General features: G+C 37.3%; 1 protein-coding gene across 7 annotated transcripts in view; it reads left to right on the top strand.

Moving 5' to 3' along the window:
- The window catches only part of HELZ (helicase with zinc finger), a 150,454-nt gene that overhangs the window by 120,481 nt on the left and 10,191 nt on the right, over positions 1 to 19,782 (top strand). For all 7 annotated transcript variants that reach the window (XM_032615780.1, XM_032615783.1, XM_032615778.1 and 4 more), the window contains 2 exons: positions 33 to 279; positions 1,078 to 1,594. In XM_032615780.1, coding sequence (XP_032471671.1) covers positions 33 to 279; positions 1,078 to 1,594 — 764 coding nt within the window. The remainder of the gene's footprint in view (positions 1 to 32; positions 280 to 1,077; positions 1,595 to 19,782) is intronic.

Genomic DNA, 19,782 nt, shown 5'->3' with positions numbered 1-19,782 from the left:
AAAACGTAAACTTCGCACCAATGTTTCTACAGATCGTGTGCATGGGAGTGTGGCCCTGGAAGCATTACGGCAGCAGCAGGCGCGGCTCCAGCAGTGGAGTGAGCATCACGCCTATCTCAGCCAGGGCAGTGTTCCTTACCCACACCATCACCATCCTCACCCTCACCCTCACCTCCAGCATCTTCCCCAGCCGCCCATTGGATTACATCAGCCACCAGTGAGAGCAGACTGGAAGCTCCCCAGCAGTGCCGAAGATGAAGCAGAAACAGCTGACTCAAGGTATCCCAGCAGACTGACACGAGCCCCTACTGTTTTCCTTCTTGAGTGGTGTCCTTTTAGCCTCAGACTGGAATATTGTCCCAAAGAAATTGGATGCCGGCCTTCTAGGTACATTGCTCCACAGTTCTGTCGATTGACTCTAAAATATAGAGCATCTTTTGAGAAGTAACTCTTCTGAAAATCTAGGCATGGACGACCCGCTGTGGCTCGTAAGTTAATGTGGCCTCTTGCTTTGCAGTCCTTCTGAAAGAAACGTACCATCACTGTGCGTGGTTTTTTCATACTCAGTCATAATGCAAAGAATGCAAAGAGGACAGGATTAAATTAGAGGTCAAAAGTTAAAAATTATAAATTTATCATCAATATGTTTTTTTTCTAGTAGCACGAAATTCTACCGTCTTTTAAGTATAGGTGTTTGAGTGTTCAGTCCTCATTCTAAACTTGTTTTTATGGTGTCATGTGAATGCATTGAAGTGTTTCCTAATCCCTTCTGAATAAGATCCACCATTATGGTGACGTTTTATAGCCATTAGTTGCCAAAGGCATGTAAAGACCAGGACAGCTGTTTTTACCACCAAGGGAAAAGAGAGAAATCAGATACTTGGGCATATTTAGCGTCTTCAGTTCAACACCTATGAGTGTTAATGCTTCCTGCTCTTGAGATGAATTAACGTTAGTTCTGATTAAATAGTATGCTGTTGTTTGTAAAAATTACACATGTAGTTGATTAAGCTCTCCTTAATGTGATGAAGCTTTTCTTTTGTTTTCTCCTCCTCATATTTCATCATCCTTATGTAGGTTTCAAGACTTAATCAGAGAACTGTCTAATCGTGATCAAAGTGAAACACGGGAACTGGCTGAGATGCCGCCACCTCAATCAAGACTTTTGCAATATAGACAAATTCAGACCAGGAGCCCACCAGCAGTCCCCTCGCCCCCGTCCAGTGCAGACCACAGTACCCACTTTTCCAACTTCAGTGACAGCAGCAGAGACCTCGAAGTAGCCAGCAACCCAGCATTTCCACAGCGCCTGCCGCCGCAGCTGTTCAATTCGCCTTTCTCGTTGCCGTCTGAACACCTCGCCCCTCCTCCCTTGAAATGCCTGGCACCTGATGGAGCATGGACTTTTGCCAGCTTACAGCAGAATCGCCTGATGGGGCCGGGTTTTCCCTATGGCCTACCTCCACTGCCGCCCAGGCCACCGCAGACCCCTTTTGTGCACATGCAGAGCCATCAGCCTGCTGTCAGCCAAGAGCCCTTCCACCCGCTGTCGGCTCGCACGGTGTCGTCCTCTTCGCTCCCCAGCTTAGAAGAGGTAAAATGTCTTTCTTCTGCGCTTCTCCTTTCAGGATCGTTGATTGTGAAAAAGATCAATATTTGTTGGTTTGATGGTGACGGTGGACAGATCTTAACTATATTTAATAGTCTTGTAAAGATAATATTTTCTTGCAACTTGTTTATTTTTCAGCTTCATTTTAAAGAGTTGTTTATTTTTTTATTGAAGTCTAGTTGGTTTACAGTATTGTGTTAGTTTCAGGTGTACAGCAAAGTGATTCAGTTATATATATATTTTTTCAGGTTATTTTCCATTGTAGGTTATTATGAGGTATTGAATACTATTCCCTGTTATACAGCAAATCTTTGTTGCTTATCTGTTTTATTTATAGTATTCTGTATCGGTTAATCCCATACTCCCAATTTATCCCTTCCCCCTCTCCCTTTCCCTTTTGGTAAACCATAAGTTTATTTTCTATGTCTGTGTGTCTGTTTCTGTTTTGTATGTAGATTCATCTGTATTATTTTGTAGATTCCACATGTAAGTGGTACCATGGGATATTTGTCTTTCTCTGTCTGACTTCACCTAGTATGATATTCTCTAGGTCCATCCATGTTGCTACAAATGGCAATATTTCGTTCTTTTTTATGTCTGAGAAATATTTCATTGTGTGCATGTAGGTGTGTGTATAGGTGTGTGTGTATGTGTGTGTGTGTGCATGTAGGTATGTGTATGTATGTGTGTGTGTGTGTGTGTGTGTATATATATATATATACACCGCATCTTCTTTATCCGTTCATCTGTTGATTGACACTTAGGTTGTTTCCGTGTCTTGGCTATTGTAAACAGTGCTGCTATGAAAACTGGGGGTGCATGTATCTTTTCAAATTAGAGTATTTGTCTTTTCTGGATATATGCCCAGGAGTGAAATTGCTAAATCATATGGTAGCTCTGTTTTTAGTTTCTTAAAGAACCTCCATACTGTTTTCCACAGTGGCTGCACCAACTTACATTCCCACAAACAGTGTGGGAGGGTAACTGTATCTCCACACCCTCTCCAGCATATTCATTATTTGTAGACTTTTTGCTGATGGCCAATCTGACCAGTGTGAGGTGATACCTCACTGTGGGTTTGATTTGCATTTCTCTAATAATTAGCAATGTTGAGCATCTTCTCGTGTGCTTTTTGGCCATCCGTATGTCTTCTTTAGAGAAGTGTCTATTTAGGTCTTCTGCCCATTTTTTGATTGGGTTGTTTGTTTTCTTGATACTGAGTTGTATGAGCCATTTGTGTATTTTGGAAGTTAACCCCTTGTTGGTCAGGTCGTTTGCAAATATTTTTTTTCCATTCCTTAGGTTGTCTTTTCGTTTTGTTGATGGTTTCCTTTGCTGTGCAAAAGCTTTTAAGTTTGATTAGGTCCCACTTGTTTATTTTTGCTTTTATTTCTTTTGCCTTGAGAGATTGGTCTGAGAATATACTGCTGTGGTTTATATCCAAAAATGTTTGGCTGTGTTCTCTTCTAGGAGTTGTTTGGTGCCATGTCTTATATTTAGGTCTTTAAACCATTTTGAGTATATTTTTGTGTATGATGTGATGAGGGAGTGGAGTGTTCTAATTTCATTGATTTACCTGAGGCTGTTCTTGGAACTTATTTTAATTTTCCCCTTTTATTATGCTATTTCAGGCTTTGTAGAATGGTCATTGTTACAACCTGAAGCCTTTTATTGCTGTTTTAGAACACTTAACATCTGACTGACTTGAAGAGGCTATTCATTCAAGAAGCTTCATCCTGTCTGATCTGGGGAAATGGTTTTTAGTGGCTCACCTTTTTACTTACATTATATTTGTTAATTACAAATTTGTTCATTAAGGTTTTCCATAGATGTTGGTTTTCTCAGCCAGTGGTCAGTTGCAGGGGCTGTGCTCTTTCTCCTGTCGTTCATCCTGGCGCTTTCTTAGACTGGGGCAGTTAATACACAATGACACTGATTCCCAAATATCAGAATTTGCAGTCTTCAACGTAGAATTGACTCTGCTAAACTAAGCAATCTAGGGTAAACTGAATTATACTTTGGTATTGCTAAAGAGCATCTTTATGGACATTCACTGATATAAAAATCTTAGTAATTCTAGGTTATAAAATTTCAAAAACGGTACATTCGGTGTGGACTATAAAAATGTTGTCTAGCTGTTCCTGTTAAGCTTACAGTGATTAAAGGTAAGAATGTGTAAAGCTTGTGTGGTCATTATCAATCACAGATGTCTTCTTAAAGCAGGGTAAACATTTTGAATTTTGAGATATGAAAAATATTTTTTTGACATTAGCTTCATTTTGTCAGTTCCTTAATGATTTCTAAAGGCTTTAGAAATAATTTATTCATGTTTTGCAAATTTTCTGCTACAGATGCTGATTAAAAAGTCAAGTTTCATAGGGAAGCTTCTATATCTTATTTGTAGGGTTTTGGAGGTAATTTGTTCAAATTGTTCCAGTATTCATTGATTGGCTCATCATTGATTGGCTCCTTCTTATCACATATAATTTGCAATATTTTCTCTCATTTTGTGGACTGTCTTTTCCCCCTCTTGAGAGTATCCTTTGATGCACAAAAGTTTTTAATTTAGATAAGGTCCAATTTATCTGTTTTCTCTTTGGCCGTTCTGCTTCTGGTGTCATGTCTGAGAAACTGTTGTCTAATCCAAGATCACAAAGATTTACATCTACCTTTCCTAGTTTTAGTTCTTACATTTAATTCTTTGATCCATTTTGAGTTAATTTTTGTACATTTTATGAGGTATGTGTCTAATTCATTATTTTGCATGTGGTTCAGTTTTCTTTGCACTATTTATTGAAAAGACCATTCTTTCTCCATTTTATGGTCTTGGCAACCTTGTCAAAAAATCAACTGACCACAGACCTATGGGTTTATTTCTGGACTCTAAATTCTCTTCCTTGATCTATATATGTCCTTATGCAATACCATGCTGGCTTGTATACTGTAGCTTTGTAGTGAGTTCTGTATTTGGAAGTATGAGTCTTTGGTACTTTGTTTTTCTGTTTCAAGATTGTTTTGGCTATTCTGGGTCCCTTGAATTACCATATGGAATTTAGGGTTAGTTTGTCAGTTTCTGCAAAAAAAAATCTAGCTGGGATTTTAAAAGGGATTGCATTAAATTTGTAGATTAACTTGGGAAGTATTGCCATCTTAACAATATAAAGTCTTCTGGTTCCTGAACATGGTACCTTTCCACTTATTTAGGTCTTTTAAAATTTCTTTCAACAGTATTTTGTAGTTTTCCAATTATAAGTCTTACACTTCTTTTGTTAAATTTATTCCAAAGTATCATATTATTTTTTGTGCTATGGTACATGGAATTGTTTTCTTAGTTTCATTTTTTGGATTGTTCACTGCTAGTGTTTAGAAGTGCAATTGATTGTATATCTGCAAACTTGCAGAACTCTTTATTAGCTCTAATAGATTTTTTGTGTGTGAATACCTTAGGATTTTTTATGTAGAAGATAATGTCATCTGCAAATATAGTTTTGTTCTTTCCTTCCAATCTAGATGTCTTTTATTTCTTTTTCTTGCCTAATTGCCTGGCCAGAACTTCTAGTATCATGTTTAGGGTACATTTTTGGCAAAATTAGAGGAAGACAAGCATTTCCGGCGTGAGTTTTCCAAATTTCCTTCTGTTATTGATTTCTAATTTCACTCCATGTGGTTGGGGAACTTACTTTGTATAATTCTAATCTTTTAACATTTATTGAGACTTGTTGTATGGCCTATCCTGGAGAATGTTTCAGGTACACTGGGGAAGAATGTATATCTTACTCTCGTTGGGTGGCATGTTCTATAGATATGTTAGGTCTATTTGGTTTATATTGTTCAAATTTTCTCTTTCCTTTGGGTCTGCTGTCTAGGTTTTATATCCATTATCAAAAGTAGGATGTTGAAGTCTCCAAATATTATTGTTGAATTGTGTAGTTCTCCTTTTAATTCTGTCAGTTTATGCTTCATGTATTTTGGGGTTCTGTCCTTAGGTTTACGTATGTTTATAATTGTTAAATCTCCTTGTCTACCTTTTATCATTATATGATATCCTTTCTCTCTCATAACAATTTTTGTCTTCAAGTATGTTTTTTTCTGATATTTGTATAGCCACCCCAGCTCTCTTTTGGTTACCATTTGCATGGAATGTCTTTTCTCATCCTTTTGCCTTTTGATTTTGTTGTCATTTGTTTGTTCAGTGATTTTTCTGAACTAATTTTTCAAAATTTTAAATTTTGAACTAATTTTTTAAAGTCAGTATTTGTCATGTGTGGCCTCTGAAGTTTTTCTTCCATGGGCTTAATGATCAACTGGTCATTGCCCAGAGGTTTCCTTAACCACCCCATTCCAAAAACATTGCCCAGTTTTTGCAGAGGCATCTGTGTGTACGTGTATTTGCGCACACCTTCCGTACTCGGCCAGGCAGTTTACAGCTACCTCTGCTTCAGCTTTAACTTCCTGCTTCTCCAGCCTCCAGATCAGCCAGAGGTGAGAACTTTTCTGGCCTTTCCTGAGCACGTGCACAGCATGTGTGTGGTCTTCTAGATTCCCAGGGAGGAACAGGTCGGAGCTATTCGAAGTCTTTATTCCCTAAAGTATCTTAAAACCCAGCCTTTCCTCCAAAGCTTTTTGTTAGTCTGTTGTTTGGTCCAACTGCTATCCATTGCTTCAGGCAGCAGCAACTAAAACATCGGCCTTGTAAGTAATTTCGGTATGGCCGCTTCAGCACTGGTTGAGTTCTGAGTTAGATAAGAGTCGTGTTGTTTTGTACCAGACAGGTGAAAACAAATAATTACAGCTCTTTGACAGTGAGGCCCCTTCTGCTCTGGTAGTAGTGCTGGAAACGCAGGGTCTTATTTTCAAGGCTACCACTCAGCTGGAGAAGCAGGGGCATGGGCCTGTGGGAAATGAAAATACTGCAAATCTTGCTCTTCTTACTGAAATTTTCTGGTTTCTCTTGATTAAGTGCTCCCCTGGTTGCTGCAAGCTTTAGTTTCCTAAATTCCAAGAAAGTTGATTGTGATGGTTTTTGTCAGTTTTTTCATTGCTTTTATGGAGTTCCTCGTTCCACCATTTTTACTGATAACCCTTGTGATATTTTGATCTAACCAGTAGAATGAGTTCATAATGTTTGGGGGAAATAACATGCCACAGTTTTTATAAAGTTTTGTACTTTGCTAAATAATGTTGGGTACTGAATAGTGTACTTTTAATCATTGATCTATTTAAATGTTTCTTAGTTTTGGAATTTAAGTTCTCTGTACCTTCGCGCTCTTAACGTTTGTTATTACTGTTTAGCTGTGAGTACATGAATAAGTACCTTCAATTGTCAGTGGGTTCTTAGAGTGCAATTACTTTTGCAAAAACATTTGGTCACCTTTATTTTGATGCATGAGATTCGCAAATGATGACTGACTTGCAACACTGAAGAAAATACCTTGACAAGGAAACTATTATTTTTACCACATTTACCAGGATTTGACGTTTTCAGTACATTAGGATAACTTCTGTGTGTTATGTTGTACAAAACGATTTTGCATGAATCATCTCACAGAATGAATGGTTTATATGTTTCCTGTTTATTTCCAACCTTTTAAAATAATTTCCTTAACATTAACAATACAGAAAAATGTGTTATTTCCCTACCTACTGTTAATTCTTTCATTGCTAGAAACCTTGGTAGATGAAGCTTATGTTGGATGAAAACATCTAGATGTTAGCTTAACAGTTAACTTGAACAGATATGGTTTTTCATGTTGTGTTTCATTAGTTTTCTCTTTTTTTAATAATAATTTTGATTTTCTTTTGACAAATGATATACCTGGTCAGCATGGAAAATGTGGAAGTTAGAGAAATTATTCCTCATTTCACTATACCAGGATAGCTCCTGTAATGTCGGGGAGGAAGAAATTGCCTCTACCCTTCTAGATTCTTCTGGCTGGTCTGAGAATTAAATTGACATGAGACAGCTTTAATAGGAGAAAATCAAACAAAGTTTAATATCATCTGTACATGGGAGAGACCCAGGAAAACTGAGTAACTCACCAAAATGGTCAAAGCCCTCACCTTAAATACCATCTTCAGCTAAGACAAAAGGATGTGGAGTGGTGGTTGGAGTTCAGAGTGCAGGAAGGCAGTTGGCTTGGAGATGGAAAATCAAGTGTGTGGTTTGCCGGCAGTGCAGCCAGTGGGACCCAGAGAGGAATTTTAACAAACAGGCTTTGCTGGGTTCCTCCTTGTCTAGACACTTAGTTCGCACTATAGTGATCTCTGGTGACATCTCCCTTCCTGGAACAGGTCCTCTATCTGCATTCTTTTAGGCAGTTAGCGGGAAGGTCAGAGATTCTTCCTGAGTCTTTTGGGCCTTAAAAACAATCAGCCTAAATTAATCCTCAAGCCAGAGAGACATTTTGGGATAGCCAATTTTGTTCGCCCGCAGTAACAGATAGCTTTTCATAGCATTCACAGGTGAGAACATGTGGCTGTCATGGAGGGGTATTACTTGTTGGAGACGTGAAACAATTTTTTTCCCTAATTGCTGTGCTCAGTTATATCGCCCCATCAAACCTTTCTTTCTACCAGGTCAAGATCCCTAAACGTGATCTTGATCCTATTCAGTGGCACTTTTTGCTACTTAAAATTTTTAGAGTCTTCTCATTTAGGTGCTTAAGGCATCAATCCATGGATTTTCCTTACCTACCTCAAAAGCCCGGGCCCTCAGCTGCTTGGAATGAAGCTAGGGCTCTGTGGTTTGGTTGTAGTGCCTGCACCCTCTCCCACTTCTGGTTCTTTACTGATGTGATGAGATAAGGAGAACAAAGAGCAGAGGTGCCTTCCTTACCTGGACCAGGTTACAGACCATTCCTGATTGGAAATAGATTGATAAATTGCTCCAATTTGATTTCACATTTCAGTGTAAGCTTGAGGCTATGATTTAATTTTCTCCAAATATTTAGCCAGTTGTTTTCATACTCTTTATTAAATGATTGCATATTCACTAGATAGAATAGTAGTTTTCTTGTCAGATACTAAATTCTTTATAATACCACTGTATCACATTTGTGTTTCAACTCACTGCTGTTAGGGGGAGGGGGAGATGAAATGCAAGGAGCAGCAATAGAAGTTGTCTCTTGGCTTCTGAACTTCCAAGGATTCAGTTTCTAGTAATTTTGGCATGATTTGGGATTTTTTCAAGGGTAATTTTGATCTGAATAAGGTTTTTCATTTTGCATGGTATCTTTACAATCTAATCTCTGAGTAAGATGCAGTTCTTCAGTATATACTGCAATCTGTTTCTGGACTTTCTATTTTTCTCCTCATCTGTCTATATGTTTCTGTACCAGAATTACACTGTTTTAATTTTTGAGACTTTCTGGTATTCTAATTTGATAGTGTGACGTCTCCCTTATTACTTTGTTTTTTTCTTCTAGTTTCGGTTTGGGGAGTGCCAGGGAGAAGAGGTTATTTTCTGGTTTTTCTACCAGAAGTTTAGAATACCTATGTGAACTCCTCTCCCCGAAACGGAAACAAAAACCTTTCTTAGTTTTTAATTTCGCTTACATCAAATGGATAGCTTAAACTGGGGGAAATTTTGTCTTTACAAATATTTTAAACCTCTCATTTAGGAACTGTACAGTCTTCAATATTTTAATTTTTTTTTCCTTCTTCCCTCCTTCTCTTCCTTTTTTCTTTGTTTTCTGAGTGTTCCTCTGTAAAATTCTGTAGTGTTTTCATTTCTGGTTAAATTTATTCTTAGGTTGAGTTTTCCTTGCTTTTTGTTTATGAACAGGACCTTATTTTTTTCCCCATTATACTTTCCAGTTATTTTATCTTGAGAGATAAATCCTCATTCTTCTTTAGTGGAGATAGTTTTATCACGTTAAAAAACTTTTGTTTAACATAGAGCCAGCAGTGCGGAACACTGGTGCAGAACAAAGCTTTTGCCATTTAAGAGGTACTTTGCCATGAAATAATAGTTTGATTAAAAGTCCTCACTAGTAATAAATGGAAAGTTCCTTTGAAAAGTGTCATATTGTAAAAGTCTCCGAGTAAGCATTTGGAGCTGCACATTTTTGTGCTGCGCTGGTGGCATTGTTGTAATGGCCTTCTAACAAAAACGGAATTTTTGTAAGTCACTCATTCTGATCAGCTTCCTATAAATCAGCATTTACTTATGCCATCTTAGAGATGACGAGTAAGCCTCTGTGAGGTATCTGCTTTGAAATAGTTCTGTCTTATGTGTTGGCTTTTGAACAAAGACACTTTTTAACCCATCTGTTTATTTTCATTTTTTTCTTTCAAACAGCTAGTTTTGAGGTTAGTTTTCAAAACGATTTTCAGGAAGTACTTGTCCTTCAATACTCAGTGATTTCCATACTGTTGTCTAATCATCCTCCCTCTCCCCCGCCAAGTCTCCTTCTATGAGCAAGGTATTATTGTACAGATGTAGCTTGAAGATTATATTCTTGGCTGATCAAGGTAGTCTGCCTGTTCTGACTTGAAAGGTGGATGGATGATGATAGGTCATGATTTATGTTGCATGACCAGGTAGTATTGCTGTCTTCTCAGATCGTCACTATGTGGTATCTAATGCATATAACAGAGACAGTGATCAACAAATTAATAAATTAGACCTGTAATTTAAGCATGAATATGCTTAAATTATCAAAGCTAATCATTTAAATGAGATGCTCTATTTTAATTAAGGTTTCTGGCACCATAGTTAATGAGACTTGGAATTTCCACCAGAGCATTTAGCTCTTCCTTAGTGATTAGCTTTGATAGTATAATTATAAATAGAGCCCTAATTCATTAAGTTGCTAACCTTTCCCCCAGTTATTTATTTATATATATACATGTTAATGGCTTGCTAACCTTATACATTAGAGGTGTACCTTATAAAACAGTGGTAAGCAGGTTATGAATTTTTACTTAAACTGACAACAATCTTTAAAAATAGAAATTCATACATGAGTTTAGTCATTTAGCTTTTTCTTCTTAAATGGCTTTGGAAACTTTAGCATTACACTTTGATTTTTAGAAGGAGATATTAGCAGTGGACTTAGAAAATAATGATCATATGTTTAGCAACATAACAAATTCACAGTTTAAGCATGAAGAATGTTTATAAACACACAAACATATATGGAGTCCATACTGAACCCAGGACTAAGGATCTCCAGCAGAGGAGAATAAGCCTTTAAGGAATAAATAATGACATTATTTAAGACCTGAGGACTCTAAAATTAAATTCTGCATGCCAGTCATTGATAGGGTTGCCATCTAAAAGTAAAGGAGCAATCTGCTTGGCAGGAGATGTGTGTAGAAAGAGTAGTCTTCTCTTCAGGAAAAAAACTGAGAACTGGGCAAAGGCAACAGGAAACAAAAAGTGGTCAGGAAATAAGAAAAGAAGAAAGAAAATAAAAGGTGAAAAGTATAGTTTATATATTGAACAGCCTAAGGGCCCACAGGACTGAAGTGTAGGTGGAAATAAAAAGGCGTTCTCTGTCAGAAATATATATGTATTTTTATAGGCAAGGGATCTTTTTCTCAAATTTTTGTTTGCGGGCCCTTCTCTTTCAGTGTACTTCATAGGAATTTCCCTCTGTGGGGAGAAAAGCTGAAATTTTAAACTCATTGCCCATAATGCATTCTATTGTAATCAGTTAGCATGCTCTCTATAGTTTTTTAAATTTAAATAACTTAAATAGGCTTGTATATGTCATAACACTTTAATTATTTTAGCAAATACATCAAATTGTTGATGGCTGTTAAGGTCGGTGATGGATGTTTGGACTTTTTAATAATAAAAAGTTAAAATATATCCTCATTGACAAAGACTTTGATTTTTTGAAGGCTTTGAAGTAAAACTTAGAACTTTGGGATTAGTCAAGGCCTTGAAGATCACTTATTCTAACTCCTCCTTTTAAAAAGAAACTGAGGCAATGAGATGTTGAAGGACTTAGAACTTAAGCAGTTACTAATCACAGCAGAGCTGAGACTCCTGACCTCCAGTCTCGCGTTGTTTCTGGAGCATCACACTGTTGTTCATGTCCTTATGCCACAAATAAGGTTTACTCCGAGAAAGCAGGAAGTGATTGCAGTTACATGAAGTAGACGTGGCAGGTGGGTGGGTGAGACCAGGGGTGAGACAAATCATGTTCTTGAGACCAAATAATTAAATCTTCAATTATATGAAGTTCTCCTTTGCGGAGAAGGGGAGGGATGGTGGTGGAGAGAGAAGGAGATGGTTCATTTTAGAATTCCGTATTCTTAGAGCTATCCATTTCTACCTACTAAATGTTTGACAGCTCAGATAATTAACTTGGAGATCTCAAATATCAGAAGATTAACTATAAGGAATTTATTTCTCAATGTTCTTTAAAAATTATAAACAGAATTCTCTGGCATTACCTTCTTTTTTGAAATTAATTATGATAACTGTGATTCTTCATAGTTATAGTTATTCTTCAGAGTTATCATAGCTATGAGTTGAAGGTAAACTTCTGTGTACTATTTTATTTATGTTAAGCTGACATATTTTCATCGTAAGAGGGATTGTGGTCTATAATTGATAACTTGACTGTTTCACATTCAAGAAGATTTGACAAGAGCCAGAATGAGTCAAGGTAGCTCAAAATGTCACAGCAGTGAACCTGACATTTCTCTCTTAGATGTAATATTGCATTCCTTCTAGTATCTCCTCTATTACCTTGTGTTTGGATGTAGGAAAAGAACATCGCTTGGTGGGAAAATACTGTTTGCAGAGTGTAAGTGCCCTTGCCTGTGAAATGCTTTCAAATGGTATTTTTCTTTATTTAGACCTAACTTGATTTTAATGCACTTTGGTACAAAGTCACGTTCATTTTAGTGTACCTTTCTTTCAAGAAAAACAAAACAAAACCCAGAGATAAATGTACTGTGGTTTTGAAAATTAAGATAAATTTTTGCTTCTATTATGATTGAATCTTATCAACCTAATGTGACATTGACGTTTTCAAACTTCTGTTAAGATAATGCATTTTATTTTAAAAATAATTATTTTAAAATAATATGAAAGAAATGGTGGAGAGTGGCATAATTATTTAGGTGAGAGATGATGCTGGTTTGGACTATGATGGAGCAGTAGTAATGGCGAGAAGTAAATTCAAGGTCTGTTTGTAGCTAAGATCTACAGGGATTCCTGATGGATCTGATGTGATGTGAAATGCGGTGAAATAGAACCACCTCTTTCTTGTTTCTGCTAACTACATTTCAGTTGCTCAGCAGCCACGTGTGGCTCAGCGCCGTTTTACTGAACAGTGCAGGTCCCCAGCATCTCGCATACCACGGAAGGGTCTTTTGGACAGAATTGCTCAACTGAAGGACTCACACCCTTCAGCTCTTTGAAACTGTCTTGTATTATTTCTTTGCTAATTGCCTACCATCTTTTATTCTCTGTTTCTCACTTCCTGAAGCTTCTGTTGATAAGATGTTAGACTTCCTGGATTCTTCAGATTCTTTCTTCCTCTCACATTTTAATGTTTGTATTTTTCCTGCTGTCTGAGATTTCCTTCATCTTACCTACAGACCCTTCTATCACACTTTACATTTGAGCCCTCAGATTCTTTAATTTCCAAGAGTTCTTCCTTCTCAGGTTTTTCCTTTTTCATAGCATCTTATTTTTGTTTTTATAAATGCAGTGCCTTTTCTGAGGAAACCAATTGAGAGTTTGTTGTTTTGTCTTAGATTTTTAGTAAGAACTAAAAAAGCATTTAAAAAATATTTTAAAAACATAATTGCTACTTCTTTTTCCTGGGCCCTCCTTTTTTCCTGTTTATCTGTGACCATCTTTTACGCTGGAGACTCCCTTTAAATGTCCAGTAACCCTTGATTATCTGTGTCCCTGAAAAGCAGTTTGGGAGTTTTACGGTTCCTTAATGACTCACTGCCTGGCAGGCTTTTCCCTGGGGACTTTTTAATGCTTGAATCTTCTGGTTGTTGCGGAGGAGTGCAGAGTGAGACTACTTGTTCTCTGTACAGACTTTCAGTTAATCCCCCCCCGTTTTATCCCTTCGTCCTCCCTTCACTTTCCATGGTAGCTTGTGTTTCTGAGGCCCGAGCCTCTCTGGAATCCTGCAGAGTGGACTGATTCTCCTCTCAACTGGTAGCTCTAACTCCATCCTTCTTCCACAGACAGTCTTCCATGTGTTCCAGAAATGTGTCCTATGTTGATGGCCAGTCATCCAGTCTTGATTGTTATAGATCCTTTATGTTCATTTATTATTATTTTAGTGGAGTCTTGGGCCAGTCTCCACCATTAACTGGGGATCATGCCTTTAAAAAAAAAATACAGTTTCAGAAGTTATCAAGTCCTTTTCAATAGATTACATGACATGAACCCATAGACATTACTGTTGCAAACTACAGTTTATCCAACACACATTGCCTGGCTTGCTAATATTGTTTTTAATCTTATAGTGATACTCCTCTCCTGGTTTCTTTCTTCCTAGGTAAGTCGACAAAACTATAGCACATTGCTTTAGACGTAAGATCATAACCTTACTGGGAGCTAAATTGAAGTAAGTTAGTAGAGCCCAAGAGTGTTCTATAGTCAGGAATTTCTTCTTCAAAGCTTGGGGAAATTAAATAGAAAATATGGTATGTGTTCAACATTAAACGTTTAAATCCTTTTGTTGAATACTTATTGAGGACTTTTAGGTTCTAGGCATGGTGTTTAGGTGCCGAGAATACACAAGTGAGTAAGGTCTGATTTCTGCCCCAGAGTCTTTGCGTGTCCCTGACATTTTAATTTAGGTCAAGGTTACATTGCCTCTTCTTGGATCACGCAAATCCAGGCCAAAAACATATTTTTAGATTAAAAGAAAAACGTGAGCATCTCCAGAGAATCAGTTTTGTTAGAGAACCAATAACCTTCATATTGTATGAAAATTTATAGTTGAACAAGATGTAAAGTGATGAAATTTAGTGGTATTTTAGACGAGTAAATTTGTAAAGTCGTGAAAAATTATTAAATATCCTAGAAATGAGATAAAACTCAGAGAGTACAGGCTGATAGTCCAGATTTTTTTTTTTAACCTGTTCAGTGGTTTTTTTAGAAAATTAAATTTGACTAGTTTGAGTGCCAGGCATGTATTCTTTAGTTTATCACAGCATAACTCCGTATTGTTCAACACCTGGTCTGATTTACATTACACGTTTAGGTTATAGACCTGGTCCTACGGGCATTAGAATTTTCCAACTTTAAATGAGTGAAGAAATAAAGTGCAGCTATTAAATATGGTGTAATAAATGAGTTTTCATGACATAAAAAGATATCTGTGATATTTTAGTGAGAAATTACCAGGTTGTATATATCATTTTACGTGAAGGTGTATGTTCATATGCATACAGGGGAAGATGCTCGTAATACCTGGTTTTCTGCTTTTAGTGATGTTAAGTTGATTAACGCTTATCGGTGATCAGATGACAGCAGTCTGATCCACCAATTTTAGAAGTTCCCAGCGACCTTTCAGATTTAGCAGCTATTGATGACTGTTGTTTAGAACTGTTGTTTCATTAGAGATGGCAATTTAAAAATTCTTTGTTTCTTTTGTATCTGTTTTTCTTCTATGAAAGAGAACTTCTCCTCACTAAATGTTTCATTCCTTCAAATCTGGCCTATATAGAAAAAATGAGTAGTTCTTGCCCTTTGTTTTCTTGCCCTAAATTTTCAGAGTAATGAATTGGTACCTTAGCAGGCCCCAGAGATGACCACTCGGGCTCCCCTCACCGTTTTTTCCTTTGGAATATCATCATGAATCAGGTATCATTATATATTTGAGTTTGCAGTTCATTGTAGCCATTCTGCAGTGGGACACACTGTTATGTCTCTGGCCAGTGGGAGCCCCTTCATATTGGTGGCTGTGTTCTTTGACATATTGACAGTGACTTTTGGTAGCTTCCTTGCTTTCAGACAGGACAAGATGTCTCTAGCTCACCTCGTACCTGTTCCGCCCCTGACCAGGAATCAGGTGTTTCTCAGGGCAGCCCTGATGGAGACTATAGTCTGGTACTGAAGGTGCTCTCTGGTACTGCTTGTCCCTGCTTTTTCACTGGGCAGAGCCGGGAAGTACTTTGTTTTTTGAGAGAAAAATAAATCATGAGTTCATATTGATACTTCCAAGTCAGTGAAGGATTATAGGGTTTTTAATATTTGTGTTTTTCACTTTACACTAGAGATCATTGTTCCTAATAAATGACTAACAGCTAGTTATTTGCTTTATATGTATATACATACACATAGATAAGATATAGATAGATAAGGGTGTGTGTGTAATAGTTTCATAATAACAGTACTGATGTTAAATTAGCAATAAATGCAGTTGAAGACATCTGTGTGGTTCATTTTGTCCTAAGGCTATATCCCATAGATATATTTAGTTAAAATACTGGATTTTAGGGGCTTCCCTGGTGGCACAGTGGTTGGGAGTCTGCCTGCCGAAGTGGGGGACGCAGGTTCGTGCCCCGGTCCGGGAGGATCCCGCATGCCGCGGAGCGGTTGGGCCCGTGGGCCGTGGCCGCTGGGCCTGCGAGTCCGGAGCCTGTGCTCCGCGGCGGGAGAGGCCGCGGCAGTGGGAGGCCCACGTACCGCAAAAAAACAAAAACAAACAAACAAAACTGGATTTTAAAGGTATCTGAAATAATTCTTCTGTGTGTGGTTATAGCACTCATTCGATAAACATTTGAGTTTATTTCTATTTGGTTTTAGTTTTCAAATCTAATTTTGATTTTAGGAAGCACTTATCAGTACATGGTCCCAAAGTCCAAATTATAAAACAAGTGATATTCACAGGTTAAACTTCCATTCCTGACTCTACTCCTTCCTTATCCCTTCCCCCTATAGAAAACAATTATTTTTTTAAATTAAACTTCTCATTATTTCTTTTTGAAAATAAAAGCAGATACTTATGTATGTACATGTACCACCCTTTCGTAGATAAAAGGTAGCATGTTATACATGTTGTTGTGTATCATGATAGATCAGAGCTCATCCATAGCAGTATTTAGAAATCTTCCTCATTCTTTTTACAGCTGCATAGTACTTTCATTATATAGCTGTACCGTGGTTTATTGAACTGGTCTCCTATTGACAGACATTTGGATTGCTTCCAGTCCTTTGCTATTAAAAAATACTGCTTCAGGGCTTCCCTGGTGGCACAGTGGTTGAGAATCTGCCTGCTAATGCAGGGGACACGGGTTCAAGCCCTGGTCTGGGAGGATCCCACATGCCGCGGAGCAACTAGGCCCGTGAGCCACAATTACTGAGCCTGTGCGTCTGGAGCCTGTGCTCCACAACATGAGAGTCCGCGATAGTGAGAGGCCCGCACACCACGATGAAGAGTGGCCCCCGCTTGCCACAACTAGAGAAAGCCCTCACACAGAAACAAAGACCCAACACAGCAAAAATAAATAAATAAATAAAAATAAATTAATAAAATAAAATTAGAATTTACCAAGCGATCCACCAATTGCATTAAAAAAATAAATAAATAAAATTTAAAAAAAATAGTGCTTCAGTGAATAGCCTTATGCACACGTCAGAAGGATCTCAAAAACTTTTATTTATGTGATGTTTAAATATCTATCAACAGTTTTTTAAATATAAGCTATCAGTGTTTAAAACTAATAATTTAAAATAAATATCAATTCATTTAAAAATTATAATAATAAACTCATTCCTTGTTAACAAAAATAAGTGTATTTTCCAAAACAAAAATGTTTAGTGAAAAGAGTGCCATTTTTTCAGTTTTGCAAATCTTCTGCAATATGTCATTTTGGTTGACGTATATGAAGAAAACTCTGTCATGCAGATATGTACCTGGAAAAGGGATTTTAAATTTTAATGACCTTTTCAGATAATTATAGATACTCTCCCTTGATACTACACCAAAACTTGGCAGTTAGTAGTTTCTTAAAGGTTAGTTGCAATATGGAGTCAAAAATTTCACTGTGATGGCCCTGATCACAGCAAAAGCTTATGGGAGCTAGAACTCTGAGGGAGGGGAGCCATCTCTGCTTGGTGGGCCTGTGGTGCCAGGAGGGTGGGGCCAGACCTTGTTGCCTTTTCCTGTCTGTCCTCCTGCCCCTTGGCCCTAGACTCTGCACGTTGTGGGAGTGGGTGGTTTCTGGTAAGAGGACTATCAAGGGGGCTCCCAAGGACCTAGAAATCACCAGGGAGCTCATGGAGAGGAGGAGCTTAAGAAAGTGACTCTGTGGAATTGTTTATGGATTTGTGGGCCCAGGTCTGATGTACACATACATGGATCAGATCCTAATTAGCATACCAAAGACATGGAGAACTGAGCTGATGGATAGACCTCTGCCCAGGTCACGGACTGAATCCAGAGTGGCAGGCACTCAGTGCAGATCCAGATAGCACCACAAAGGCTTTAAAAACTAAGCTGACTTTGAAACCATAGCCCACAGAAGACAGGTTGGAACTTAACATTACCACATCAGTTGCCTGCTAAAACAAAAATATCAGTATCAACATTCTCCGTAGGATTTAAACAAACCCAGGGTCTCATGAGTTAATATTTAAAATGTCCATAATACAATCCAAGATTACTCAGTATATAAGAAATTATGGAAATCTCAGCTCACACAGGAAAAGCCCATCAACAGGTGCCCGCATTAAGATGATACAGACTTTGGACTTATCTGAAAAACACTTTAAAGCATCTTATTATTAAAGTGCTCCAAAGAGCAATCACAGACCTCTTGAAACAAATGTTAAAAAGTCTTAGCAGAGAAAGAGAAGATATTTAAAAAAAAACAAAACAAAACCAAGTAGACATTTTAAAACTGAAAAATGCAATAACCAAAATTTAAAAACTCACTTGATGGTCTCAGTAGCAGAATGGAAATGACAGAGGAGAGAGTCAGTGAACTTGAAGATCAATAGAATTTACCTAATCTGCACTACAGAAAGAACAAAGATTGGATGGGGTGTGGGGGTGGGGAGGAACACAGAGCCTCAGAGGCCTATGGGACAAAAACAGAGGTTGAATATTCAATCTTTTGAATTTCATCAGAGTCCAAGGAGGAGAGGAGAAAAAAATGTGATGCTGAAAAATATCTGACAAAATAATAGCAGAAAACTTCCCAAGTTTGGTGAAAGACATAAGCCTACAGATTTAAGGAGCAGAGTGAATCCTAAATAGGATAAACCCAAAGAAATTTGCACCTGGGCATATTATAATCAAATGGCTAAAAGCAAAACGCAAAGAAAATAATCTTGAGAGAAGCCAGGGAAAACACATCTCATTAGAGAACAATAATGCAAATGACTAATGATTTCTCATCAGAAACCATGGAAGCCAGAAGGAAGTGGCAAACATTTTTAAAGTGCTGAAAGAAAAGAACTTTTAACCCAGAAATGTATATGCTGCAAGACTGTCCTTCAGGAATGATGGTAAAATAAAGACATTTACTGATAAAGGAAAACTAAGAGAATTTTTAGCCAGCAGACCTCCTCTAAAAGAATTGTTAAAGGAAGTTCTTCAGACAGAGGGAAAATGATACCAGAAGGAAACTAGGCACATCAGCAATGGAAGTTGAGCAACAGATACAGTAAATATCTGGATAAATATGATAAACTGTTCTCCTTGAGTTCTATCAAAATTCCCAGTTGAGAGCAAAATATATAACATTGTCTGATTGTTTTTCAGTATATATAGATATAATATATAAAACAACTATAACTATAGCATAAAGAGGAAGAGTAAAGAACCGAATATGGTAATAAGTTTTCTACATCTCAACTGAAGTGATAAAATATAGATTCTAAGTAGATGATGAAAAGTTAAGTATGTATTCCATTATCCCTAGAACACCTATTTAAAAATCATATAAGGAGACATAGAATCACAAAATTAAAATGAAATTACAAAAACATGTTCAAATAGCCCAAAAGAAGGCAGGAAAAGGAAAACAAAGGAACATAAAACAGGAAATGAACAGGAAACAAAAGACATAAGACAACTGACTTAAATCTAAACATATCAGTAATTACATTATATACATGATCTAAACATACCAATTAAAAGTCAGAGATTGTCAGGATGGGTTTTTCAAATAGTTCTAATTATATGCTATTTACAAGAAACGTTAAAAATATATAACAGTATAGGTAGTTA

Source organism: Phocoena sinus, chromosome 20, assembly GCF_008692025.1.
Source record: "Phocoena sinus isolate mPhoSin1 chromosome 20, mPhoSin1.pri, whole genome shotgun sequence".
In the NCBI taxonomy this organism is placed as follows: Eukaryota; Metazoa; Chordata; class Mammalia; order Artiodactyla; family Phocoenidae; genus Phocoena; species Phocoena sinus.
This window is presented reverse-complemented; position numbering and strand designations above follow the sequence as displayed.